This window comes from Ranitomeya variabilis, chromosome 7 (assembly GCF_051348905.1).
Source record: "Ranitomeya variabilis isolate aRanVar5 chromosome 7, aRanVar5.hap1, whole genome shotgun sequence".
In the NCBI taxonomy this organism is placed as follows: Eukaryota; Metazoa; Chordata; class Amphibia; order Anura; family Dendrobatidae; genus Ranitomeya; species Ranitomeya variabilis.
Window position 1 is genome coordinate 195,879,431 of NC_135238.1, and position 12,786 is coordinate 195,892,216.

Here is a 12,786-nt window from a genome sequence, read left to right on the forward strand (position 1 = left end):
ACCTTTAATATGCCTCAGTGTCAAGTACAAAGAATTAAAAAAAGATTTGAAGAGACTGGAGATGTTTTTGACAAGCCCAGGTCTGGCAGACCCCACAAGACAACTGCTCAGGAGGAACGTTTGTTGGTTAGAAAATCCAAAGCAAGCCCCTCTTCCACTACAGCAGAGCTCCAACAGGCCTGGTCACCTCAAGTCCCTGTGTCAACTAGAAAAGCTTGTAGGATTCTGTCTCAAAATGGCCTCCATGGTCGAATCAGTGCCCAAAAGCCAGCACTAAACAAAAGGCAAATAAAAAAACGTGTGGCATTTGCAAAGTCCCACAGCCTGCTAAACAGATGCACGCTGGAAAAGTGGCAGAAGGTGGATTTCTCTGATGAATCTTCAGTAGAATTACACCACAGCTGCCGCAAATACTGCAGGAGACCTACTGGAGCCCGTATGGATCCAAAATACACCCAGAAAACAGTTACATTTGGTGGTGGAAAGATCATGGTCTGGGGTTACATTCAGTATGGGGGTGTGCAAAACCTTTGCAAGGTGGAAGGCAATATCAATAGCCTAAAATACAGTATCAAGAAGTATTAGCTACCTATTATATTCTAAATCATAAAAGGGGGTCGAATTCTGCAGCAGGATGGTGCTCCATCTCATACATCCATCTCTACAACAAAGTTCCTCCAGGCAAAAAAGATCAAGGTGCTCAAGGACTGGCCAGCCCAGTCACCAGACATGAACATCATTAAGCATGCTTGGGGTAGGATGAAAGAGGAAGCTTGGAAGACAATGTAAGGAGGTGAAACACCAGGAGAGTCTGGGGACGGATACCTTCTCGGCTCTGTGCCTGGAACCATTGAGCTGTGCTGCAGGTTTCCCAGGGGGCAGACTTAGAGACTGGGACAGAAAGGAAGTGGGCAGAGAGCAGAAAAGGCACGGGCGCAAGGGACAGAGTAGCGTGAGCAGTGGTCAGAGCAGGGTGCACCTGCGCTCCAGGAGACAGAGAGCTCCCGGTCTGAGAACAAATACAGGGAGACTGCCCAGAAAGACTGCATCTTGTGAGTACTTGAAAGCGGACTCTGCTGTGACTGGAGAGGGGCGCTTTGAGACCTGTGTAGAGACATTGGCCCATGCAGAGACTTTGACCCCCTGGTCCCCACGGTATCAGTACAGAGACTGTGATCCCTGGTCCCCGCGGTATCAGTAAATAGACTGTGATTCCTGGTACAGAGACTTAACAGTGCAGAGCCCCTGATTCCTGGTACAGAGACTTAACAGTGCAGAGCCCCTGATTCCTGGCTGTGCTGTAAAAGCTAAAGACTCAGAGCCTGTGCATACCACATTAACTCCTGAAATCCCAGGCAGCAGGCTCCTGGAGACTACTCAGCCCACGGACAACAGAGGGACGACAAGTGCCGCTGTTTGTCGGCGCCTACGTTAGAGAAGACGACCCTTCAAGCAAGTCCTCATCAGACTGATAAGTGTTCTTTTCTCAAGAAATCTTGCTTACTCCTGTTACATTGTTTGACTCCCATATTTTTGCACTGTTTTATTGTAGTTATTTCCCATTGCTTCCTCCCTGCAAGGAGAACCTGATTCCTGTTATTAAACCCCTCAACTGTTGGTCTGCCTGTACCGTGGTGACATACTCAGTACCTGCATGTTATTACAACAAAACCAAAGAATCTAGGTGAACTCTGGGAGGCATGTAAGACTGCATTCTTTGCTATTCCTAATGACTTCATTAATAAATTGTATGAATCATTGTTGAACTGCATAGATGCAGTCCTTCATATTCATGGAAGTCACACAAAATATTAAATATGACTCTAATAGCACCAAAACTTCATTCACCAATGTTATGCAACATTTGTACTTTAAGTTAATTAATTTTTGAATATCACATTACTTTCTCTGGGTGACAAAACTTTTGTCTTGCCAAAATCTGACCATTCTGTGTCCATTAACTGATCAATATTTCTGCATTAATGCCAATTTATTTTCTTAACCTAAATGACTTTTCGGAGGGTTTCAACTTTCAAAAGAATCATTTATACAATCAATGGATGAATTTAATGTCAGGATAAGCTTTAATTTACATAACATGGAAAAGCGACATAACTTCTGTCAGGGAGTGTAGGTATCTCACAGACGTTCCTTGATTCAAACACAATTTTATAACTAAAACCAAATTCCTGCCATGGGTACTGGTATTCACATTTGTGAAGAAGAGACATTATGATGTCTACTGAATAGTGTTGAGCATTCCGATACTGCAAATGTCGGGTATCGGCCGATATTCGCTGTATCGGAATTCCGATACCGAGTTCCAATATTTTTGTGATATCGGAAATCGGAATCGGAAGTTCCTATAAGCTCCCAGGCGTGTGCGGTGCGTATGGTTCCCAGGGTCAGGAGAAGAGGAGACTCTCCTTCAGGCCCTGGGATCCATATTCATGTAAAAAATAAAGAATAAAAATAAAAAATATGGATATACTCACCCTCGGACGGCCCCTGGACCTCAGCGGTGCAACCAGCAGCCTCCGTTCCTAAGAATGCAGTGAGTGTAAGACCTGCAATGACGTTGCGGCTAGTGATTGGTCGCGTGAGCGGTCACATGAGCGGTCACGCGACCAATCACAAGCCGCAACGTCATCGAAGGTCCTTCACTCTGCATTCTTAGGAACGGAGGCAGACGCTTGCAGGGGTGACAGCCAGGGCTCGTCCGAGGGTGAGTATATCCATATTTTTTATTTTTATTCTTTATTTTTTACATGAATATGGATCCCAGGGCCTGAAGGAGAGTTTCCTTTGGATATCGGCCGATCCAATCCAATACCGATACTTTCAAATATCGGAAGGTATCGCTCAACACTACTACTGAATTAAAAGTAAAGAGATAATTGAGTATTCTGCAATCCGCTTAGTTTCTGGTACACATCAGGCGACACAATCGAGGTCTATTAAAAAAACCTATCCTGCTCTATCTCCTCTCAGAGGATGTGAAGTCAGAAAGCAAGAAAAAATAATGTAAAGGCTGGGAGTGGACTGGGAATAGTCTGCATAGATTACCTGCTGAAAGTCATTAGCTTTACTGCACAGGACTGTAAACCTCATAAAAAGATACAGAACTTTAGGTAAATTCAGAAAACGGAGTCATTTGGAGATCCAAGGGCACTATTAGAGAACAATTCCCTTAGGAGGTTTTATGTTTTCTTCCCTTGATCTCGTCCAAACTTTTAGAATGCGAAGGAATCAGATCATGTTTTAATTAAAAGTGGAAATAAACGAAACTGCTATAAAAGCAGCCTAACTAGTGAATAATAATGGGCCTCTCCTAGGAACAAATGATTGCAGCAGTTGTGTGACATCCCATCTGGATGTTGATGTTGATGAACCGAGACTGTTGGGGGGGGACACAGGAACAAGAACAAAAGAGCGTTTCTGGCTAAGGAGGTGAGTATACCATTTTTTTTCTATTATTCCACCCTTGGTTGGAATCACTTTAATGACCAGGGTGGTCAGTACCATGATGAACACTTATAGCTAGGATTTACTTCACACAAGGTGAAAAGTTTGAGTCTACTGCTTCAGCCCTGTACCAAAAAAGACTTGACCCAGGTACTGTTACATCCATCACTAGAGGTGAGCGGATCCAGTCCACATCAGTGCTTTCTGGGCATGAGCTGCGAGAATTTCCTGAGCTTCCAGGATCCAAGGCTCGGCTTATGATTAGCCAGGCTGGTGAGATGTCACCTGTGTGCCGCAGAGATAATGTCACGCCAGGCCAGTGAATCAAATGCCTTGTCTGAGACCTTGAAAATCTCAGGAAAGTTGTTCAGCTCCTGTCAAAAGTCAGGGAGTACCGACTTAGACCATGGACAGAGGTTGTGCAAAGCGATCCACCCATCTCTACTCATCATACATGTTTTTGCCTCACAAGTCTCCCACCAGCTATGTCCCAGCATGTTGAAGTCAGCACATCAATCTGAAAATGAAAAAGTACAATATACTTCACAGGCAGGATATGGAAAGGCTGCTTCAGTGATCTCTCCATTCACGGCAGCTACCTCTCCCATGTCCCCTATTCTGACCCATCATTTATTATGATGTACCTCCATCAGTTTTCATGACCACAGCCACCACCACCACAGCCATATATATGTGCAGACCAAAATTACATTTGTTAGATGCAACAGTGATATAGAGACTTAAGATGGAACACCATAAAGCTGTTTTTTACCATAATTAGTCCATAAAATATATCGTCAAAAACACAGTTATGATCCACCCTTCGTCCTTAATTTCTAGTTTAGAATTTTTACGACCAAGGTTTATTCTGGAACCTAAAAAAATACTGTGAAGAAAAACCAGCATGTGTGAATACTGCCACAATCTTTTTTGCCATTTTAGTCTTGAAAATCACAGGTTTGTTACCGAATACTCTATCAACAAAGCAAATATCATTTAAACACATTGGCTTATTTTGGAAGTATGCATAAATGTCATTCATTTAATTTCTTGGACAGTTTTGTAGCCTGGTACAATGGCCTCACTGGGGTTTATTGCTGAGAATATATATTAGTCATCCTAAATGTCTTTTTTTATTCATTGCCTTGAGTCTGGTAAATACTATGGCCCCATTCATCAAGACCGTCATCTTTCACATAGGTCTTTATGAGGTTGCAGGATTGAGTGGGAGACACCTTGTTCTTTAAGAGGCACACACCTCCTAATGAATCAGGCACGTGTGTGCCTCACCACAAATCTTACTGGACTGGTGTAAGATTTGTGGCATAAGGTACATGAATTTGATGAGTGGGGCATTATACTCTGCCAAGCCCCAACTTCATCCACTTTGTTGAAGCTGGGCAAAAATAACATGAATGCCAAAAGTCAGAACATTTTTCAGCATTTTTCATCATTGCGTTTTGCCAAAAAATCACCAATTTTCAATGCTTTTTATACTAGTTTGCTAGTGCAAAAGATTTGATGAATTGGGACCAATATGTACGGCATATAATAAATATAATCACCATATATAGTAGAGAGACATTTTTAAAATCATCAATATTTTGCCCTTTTTAACATGATTTTATACCAGTCTCATATCATGGATAACGATGAGCACTTAGTTTTGTTATACAATGATAAATAATTATATCTGTATAAATATAGAGACATTCTCTTATCTCCCAAGCGAATCAGCATTGTGATTTCCTGTTATTTTTTCTCCTTATTATCTTGCATATCTAATGTTCATTCTTGGATATATATCCTTATTAAATAGTAAAAATGGAATTCAGGAAATGCAGTTATGCCAATTACTGTATCACCCTGCTAATTAAATCCCTCACATCATTAATGCAGGTAATGTGAATTGAATTATCAATAATTTTATGGAGTTCAGGTATTCTAAGTATAGACCACTATGGATTATATATTTCCTGCTAATTGTAATTACACCAATCATGAAATAAAGTACACCTACGGTAGTTTCTTTTGAGGATATCCAGTGGCATGTAAAAGTTTGTGCACCCCTGGTAAAAATTACTGTTATTGTGAACAGTTAAGTAAGTTAAAGATGAAATGATCTCTAAAAGGTCTAAAGTTAAAGATGACACATTTCATTTGTATTTTAGGCAATATATATATATATATATATATATATATATATATATATATATATATATATATATATATATATATATATATATGTCATTTTTTACATATTAAAAATTACAAAAAGGAAAATGGGCCAATGCAGAAGTTTGGACAACCTTGAAGATTTGTGTGCTCAGATAACTTTGGCCAAGGTTTCAGATGTTAGTCTTTTAGAGTTATGGCTTGTTCACTGTCATCGTTAGGAAAGGCCAGGTGATGCAAATTTTCCAGCGTTATAAACCCCCGCCTCCTCTAACCTTGTGCCAAATAACTGCAGCAATGGGTTCTTCTAAGCAGCTGCTTAGCACTCTGAAAAAGCAGGACAAGGCTATAAGAAGATAACAAAGTGTTGCCCTTTCCTGAATTCAAAAATGTAATTATGAAATGGCAGTTAACAGGAAGAGTGGAATTCAAGATAAGATCTGGAAGACCAAGCCAAATTTAAGTGAGTGTTGCTCATAGAATTGCTAGACGGGCAAATCACAACATCTGCTTGATTGTAAAAAACCTTCAGAAAGATTTAGCAGACTCTGGCGTTGTGGTACATTGTTCTACAGTTTAGAGATAACTGCACAAATATGGCCATCATGGTATAGTCAACAGAAGAAAACCTCTTCTTTGTTCTCACCATAAAATTCAGCATCGGAAGTATGGAAAAGAGCATCGAAGAAAGCCTGATGCATTTTGGAAGCAAATACTGTGGACTAATGTGATTAAAATAAAACTCTTTGGTCACAATGATCAAAGGTATGTATGAAGAATAAAGGGCACAGAATTTTCGGAAAAGAAAATCTCGCCATCCATTAAGGATGGGGGTAGATCAATCATGCTTTGAGGTTGTGTTGTAGCCAATGGCACGGGGAACATTTCATTGCTAGAAGAAAGAATGGATTCAACGAAATTTCAACAAATTTTTAATGCAAACATAACACCATCTGTAAAAGATAAAGCTGAAAAGAGGATGGCTTCTACAAATTGATAATGATCCTAAACACATGTCAAAATCCACAATAGACGACCTCAAATGGCGCAAGCTGAAGATTTTGCAATGGCCCTCACAGTCCCCTGATCTGAACACCATTGAAAATCGGTAGCTTGGACCTTAAAATAGCAGAGGATGCAAGAGGACTCAGGAATCTCACAGAACTGGAGGAATTTTCCAAGGAAGAATGGATGAAGATCCCATAAACTAGAATTGGAAGACTCTTGGCTGGCTACAAAAAGTGTTTACAAGCTGTGATACTTTCAATAGGGTGTGCTACTAGGTAAAAATGGTCTAGTGTGAAGTTTCCACAATCAGTGATGTTTGGGGAGCCATGTCAGCGCAGCCGTCTACCAAGAAATGTTAGAGCACTTCATGCTTCCCTCTGCCGACAAGCTTTTTGGAGATGGAAATTTCATTCTCCAGCAGGACTTGGCACCTGTCCACACTGCCAAAAGTACCAATACCTGGTGTAAAAACAACAGTATCACTGTGCCTGATTGGCCAGCAAACTCGCCTGACCTTAATTCCATGGAGAATCTATGGGGTATTGTCAAGAGGAAGATGAGAGACACCAGACACAACAATGCAGACGAGCTGAAGGCTGCTACCAAAGCAACCTGGGCTTCCATAACACCTCAGCAGTGCCACAGGCTGATCACTTCCATGCCACACCGCATTGATGCAGTAATTGATGTAAAAGAAGCCCTGACCAAGTATTGAGTGCATTTACTGAACATACATTTCAGTAGACCAATATTTCAGATTTTAAAATCATTTTTCAAGCTGGTGTTATAAAGTATTGTAATTGACTGAGATAATGACTTTTGGGTTTTCATTGGCTGTAAGCCCTAATCATCAACATTAACAGAAATAAACACTTGAAATAGATCACTCTGTTTGTAATGACTCTATATAATTTATGAGTTCACTTTTTGTATTGAAGAATTTAAATAAATTAACTTTTTGATGATATTCTAATTTTGTGAGATGCACCTGTATATGTCTATCACACATCACACATTACACATGCAGTCACTTCGACACCTGAAAACGGAATTGTGAGCCGTGGGATTTTGAACCCATTGATATGGCTTCTATGTGCACTAGTCGGTATAAAACCTTTTCTAGAAAACCCTTTTAGAATACTTAAAAAACGTAATGACTTTTGTACATTTATTGTCAGTATCTACAACTTTCTGGAGCAAGTATATGACTTTTTGAAGCAAATAGTATTGAAATCTGCTCTATGGATTCATTTTTGGCTTGGGAGATTTACAGTTTTCTTTCTTGGTCGGCATTACAAACAAGGAACCAGAAGTCTAACTTCTATGTTCATGTACAATGTCCTTTCATGTTTTCATTAACGTCATCGCTAACCTTCCTCTTATTAGTTTCTGGCGTTTAATGCATTATTTCATGAAGCAATGAGTAAAATTGTGATACAATTTTGTGTGTATAATTTATGTACATTAAGAAATACAAATGCAAAGTTATCATTCCCGCATTAAAAATTTGGTTTATTAGCAAAATTTTCAAACTTTCTGCTCTCTGCAATTAAAAAAATCAAATAAAAGGAATCTAAATATCTGAACACCACTGATATAACAAGTGGTTTCTCCACATTGAACACAAAAAGCCACTTTTAGTTAGTACTACAGTTTCAGAACTTTTCAACCCCTTAAAGGGAATCTGTCAACGGGTTTTTTCTTTGTAATCTGAGAGCAGCATGATGTAGGGACAGAGACACTGATTCCAACAATGTGTCACTTACTAAGCTGCTTATTGCAGTTTCAACAAAAAACAGTTTTTAATCAGCAGCAGGACTAGTTGTCTCATGCCATATAGTCCATCCTCCTGCTTTGTAAAACCCCGCCTCTTGCACTGATTGGCAGCTTTCTACCTATGCACAGTGTAAGCTGCTGATCAGTGATGTGGGCGGGGTTATATGGAGCTCAGCATGCAGAGAACTGGTAAATCTACATCAGCGAAAACAGGGATTTCGTCAAATCGGTAGCGTGCAGACCAGTAAGTGAAACATCCCTGGAATTGGGGTCTTTGTCCCTACATCATGCTGCTCTCAGATGGAGTAGCAAAAACCTGGTCACAGATTCCCTTTACTGACCAATACTTATTCTTTTGTACTGAGTAGAACCCATATGGCTGTTATGACCTGCTGCATACATGATGCATAGGTGGACACCATCTTCTGGCAGCCTTACTGAAGAATCATGGCAATGGCCTCCAGTTCACTAATATTCTTGTGTTTGTGTGTTGCAGCCGCCTTCTTCAAATCCCATCAAAGATGTTTTTTTTTTTTGTGAGGTTCAATTTAGGCGATTGTGACGCCAACTCCTTAATCTGCCGCCATGGCCTCTTCTGAAACCAAGCCTCGTAGACTTTGAGGTTTTGCTATACTGAATACTACCGTAAAGAGGGGGTTGAATAATTCTGAGATTTGACCATCAACAAAAGTGGCATTTTGCATTGAATTTGTAGGAACCATTTGGTAGATTAGTTGTGTTGAGAGATTTAAATTGTTTGTTTGGTTTATTGCGAGCTTCAAGAAATGTATATATACACTAGCAATGGTGTATATATACTGGAGGTCCATTGGCTCTCATGGACTTAGTAGCCATCGATTTGTGTCATGTGTTTGTGTTTTTCCTCATAAATTCCATTACCCATTTGTGTTGTTGTGAGGTAAGACAATAAGCCTGATTTGTTCTCCTTTGTAGAGCCAAGCTGAAGCGCACTACAAAGGCAGTAAACATGCCAAGAAGCTCAAAGCACTAGAGTCCACGAAAAATAAGCAAAAAACGGGTTCTCCCAAGGACAGCGCCAAGGCCATTACGAGCTCAACGGCCAGCCACAAATCAGGTCAATAAAACTCTTGGTTTTTTTTTCTGTGCTACCTTACCTTTACCTTATCTGAAAGTGAACATGTGAATGTATTTGTGAGCAAATCTAATGTCAAATATTCTCTAGAATAACAAGCTGACATTTTCCAAAATGGCAATGAATAAATAAAGTAATAGCGGCACTAAGCCGAGAAATATATTTATTATTAAATCCCGTCTGACGAAATTTGTATTTCCAATTAAAGATGTAAAACAATTTATGAAATATAAAATTTTAAAGCTTTACCACTATTTCAAATCAATAATGTACATGAAAATAAGCAACTTTGTAATATATATTATAAGATAAATCTGCTTCTTTTTTGAATGGTCTTTCATATTAGGTTCATGAATAAAATCTTTATTCAGTGAAGACAGATTTTCCCATTACTGAGATAGGAGTTAGTGCTTATAAAATTCTATGGAGGGAGGAGGAGCTAGACAGACATTCTGCTGCAAGTTCTTCTGCAGCAATTCTTACAGTTCTCCATAGAACCTTATAAGCACCAATTGCCATCTCCTATCATAGTGATGGGAAACACTGTAATCACTGAAGACACATTTTACCAATAAATTGAGCACTTTGAGAATGAAAGATCAGCCCAGGAAGACAGAGAAGCAGATTACAAAGGTATATTACAAAGTAATAGTACAAAAAAAAAAAAAAAAAACAGTTACTCTCTAAGTTTTGGAGAATGTATATGGCATTAGATTTCTGTGGGTCCATACTGTATCTGTGTATGAACAGAATTTTAAGCAGAAGTATGCGTACAAATAGAAAAATATTGTGCAACTGTAATATATATATATTTGGCCTAGAAACATTGATTTAATGGAAAATATCTTCATAGTAGGAGCTATACAAAGGCCTTTAGAGGATTTTTTTTTTCAATTGCACCATGATTGGGTAGTGAATTATTTCACCCATTTACTGTATGATATCATCATGGATAGATTATTTTTGCAAGGAACCATCTTCAATCTTTAAGTACCATGTCTAATTATTTAAATTATTTATTTTTATTTAACTGAGTGAAATTGCTTTTAAATTAGCTAAAAACTTGTCAACAGCTACACCTAGATAGTATAGAAACCAAGAAAATATACAACTGTCCATACATATGTAAATAATATTTAAGATCACAAAATTAAATTTAGAGAGGAAGTTTAACCAATTTTTTGTCTTATAACGTACATCACTGTATATAATAGCATAAATGTATGTAAAAAGGCAGCATCCATAGGTAGAAAAATATTGTGCAACTGTAATATATATATTTGGCCTAGAAACATTGGTTTAATGGAAAATATCTTCATAGTAGGAGCTATACAAAGGCATTTAAAGGATTTTTGGTTTTTTTTAATTGCACCATGATTGGGCAGTGTATTTGCATAATTGGCCCGATTCTCTTGGATGAGAGAATCTATGGCTGTCTGCGCGAGTCCTAAGACTTACCATTTGTGCATTTTTTAACCATTGAAAATGGTATAAATTGCGCTAAATTAATCAAAATGACACATGACATAAACTTTGCACACCTAGTTAAGTTATGTATTTAAAGGGAACCTGTCACTAGATTCATTTCATGCAGCCAAAAGTACAGGCAGGATGAATCAGCTCTTTGTCTTTCTTGGAATCGTTTAGTTATATCAAAGAAAACATAGTCTGAAGATCCCCGGACCATCGGGAAGGACGAGACTAGTCTGCCAGCCCCATGAGTGGACTTCTCAGAGCACAGAGCCAGGTGGTTGACAGGTTTCTCACAATGTACACACATATGAGAGACCTTACAATCACCAGAGAAGTTCAGAGAAATACAAACCTGGCTGCAATTGTGAAGCCAAGCGCTGATTTATGCTGCCTGTGATTTGAGCAGGACTGACATACATATATCCCAACAATCAGTAGTGGACATAGAGAGGGGAGCAGCAGGAATGAGACCTCGTGTATGTGATTTGCAGATATGCGGTCACGTGCTTACTAGACTTGCGCCCACCTACGCTCAATACAAGTTTATTGAGTGAGGCTGGACACAGTTCGCTACGCTCAATACAAGTTTATTGAGTGAGGCTGGACACAGTTTAGTTGGAATGTGGCCGAAAGTATGCAAATTGCATACTGGCGGTCACATGACCACCCCCTCCCGGCACCCAAAGAATCCTGACAGTGTGCAGTGCCCATGATGTGAGGATTCACAAATCTGCATTCACGTAGAGTAACTGCAGACTTCTACCCTGAGTCTGCCCAACCCCTTTAACAAACTCCAATAAAATCAAGTATGCTAGGTAATGGTGATCGCATGGGGCAGAGAACCAATCCCCATGCATTTGACTGCTGGACACAAAAGCACTAGCTGCCAAGAACTTCTGATAATTTAACCCTTCTGACACTGATCTCAATGCCAGCCCTAGCATTGACAAAGAGAAAGAGTTCACTTTTTATCTGCCTGTTAGTTTCATCCGTGATATAAGTTTACAAAAATGTACAGAATGCGGAGTTCTGCTCCATACATTGCTTACACCCAGCAAATCAGCTGATTGGGGGGTTGTTGGATTTCAGGACCCCTTCAGTCTCATGTTGATGACCTTTGCTAGACGATCTATCCTAAGTATCTTGGTCAACTCTTTTAACTGAAGCTCAATCATATCCTAGACCAGGAGTGGGGAATTTCAGGCCCCAGGGCCATTTACGTCCTTCGATGACCTTTTATCAGGCCCCCGAGCAGATTCTCAAGGACCGCATTCTTGGGCAGGGAGGTGTATTTTGATTACAACCAGCTCACTAGTGAACACTGAAGGGCATGCAATGAAAGAGTACGGTACGTCCTGACACCAGTTCCAGAGTCAGGATGTACTTTGTGGGCAGAGTTTGTACGACCCCCTGTAGGATGGTATAAATATCCAAATGGCCCTTGGCAGAAAAAAAGATTCCTCACCCCTGTCCTAGACCATGATTAATGAGAATCTCTGAGTGTAGACTTCTTGCCCCTCTTGCATCCTGTAGATCTGGAGTCCCGATGTGCGGTGGTAAGCTGGGGTGATTGATCCCTGATCTTCTCATTCTGTCCAGTCGTTTCTTCCTCTTCCTAATTCCCCTTCCCATGATACACTTTACACAGTGCCTATAAAAAGCATAATTCCCATTGGGTTGGTTTGTGCTTTCTTGTGTAACAACGTGATCTCACAGAGGAATTAATTAGCTTTTTGACACTTTTCAAAAGAAAGAGATTTTTATTGTCATAGGAA

At 39.7% G+C, this 12,786-nt stretch overlaps 1 protein-coding gene across 4 annotated transcripts in view; it reads left to right on the top strand.

Moving 5' to 3' along the window:
• The window catches only part of ZNF385B (zinc finger protein 385B), a 782,871-nt gene that overhangs the window by 728,349 nt on the left and 41,736 nt on the right, over window positions 1-12,786 (top strand). For all 4 annotated transcript variants that reach the window (XM_077272602.1, XM_077272601.1, XM_077272604.1 and 1 more), the window contains one exon: window positions 9,379-9,520. In XM_077272602.1, coding sequence (XP_077128717.1) covers window positions 9,379-9,520 — 142 coding nt within the window. The remainder of the gene's footprint in view (window positions 1-9,378; window positions 9,521-12,786) is intronic.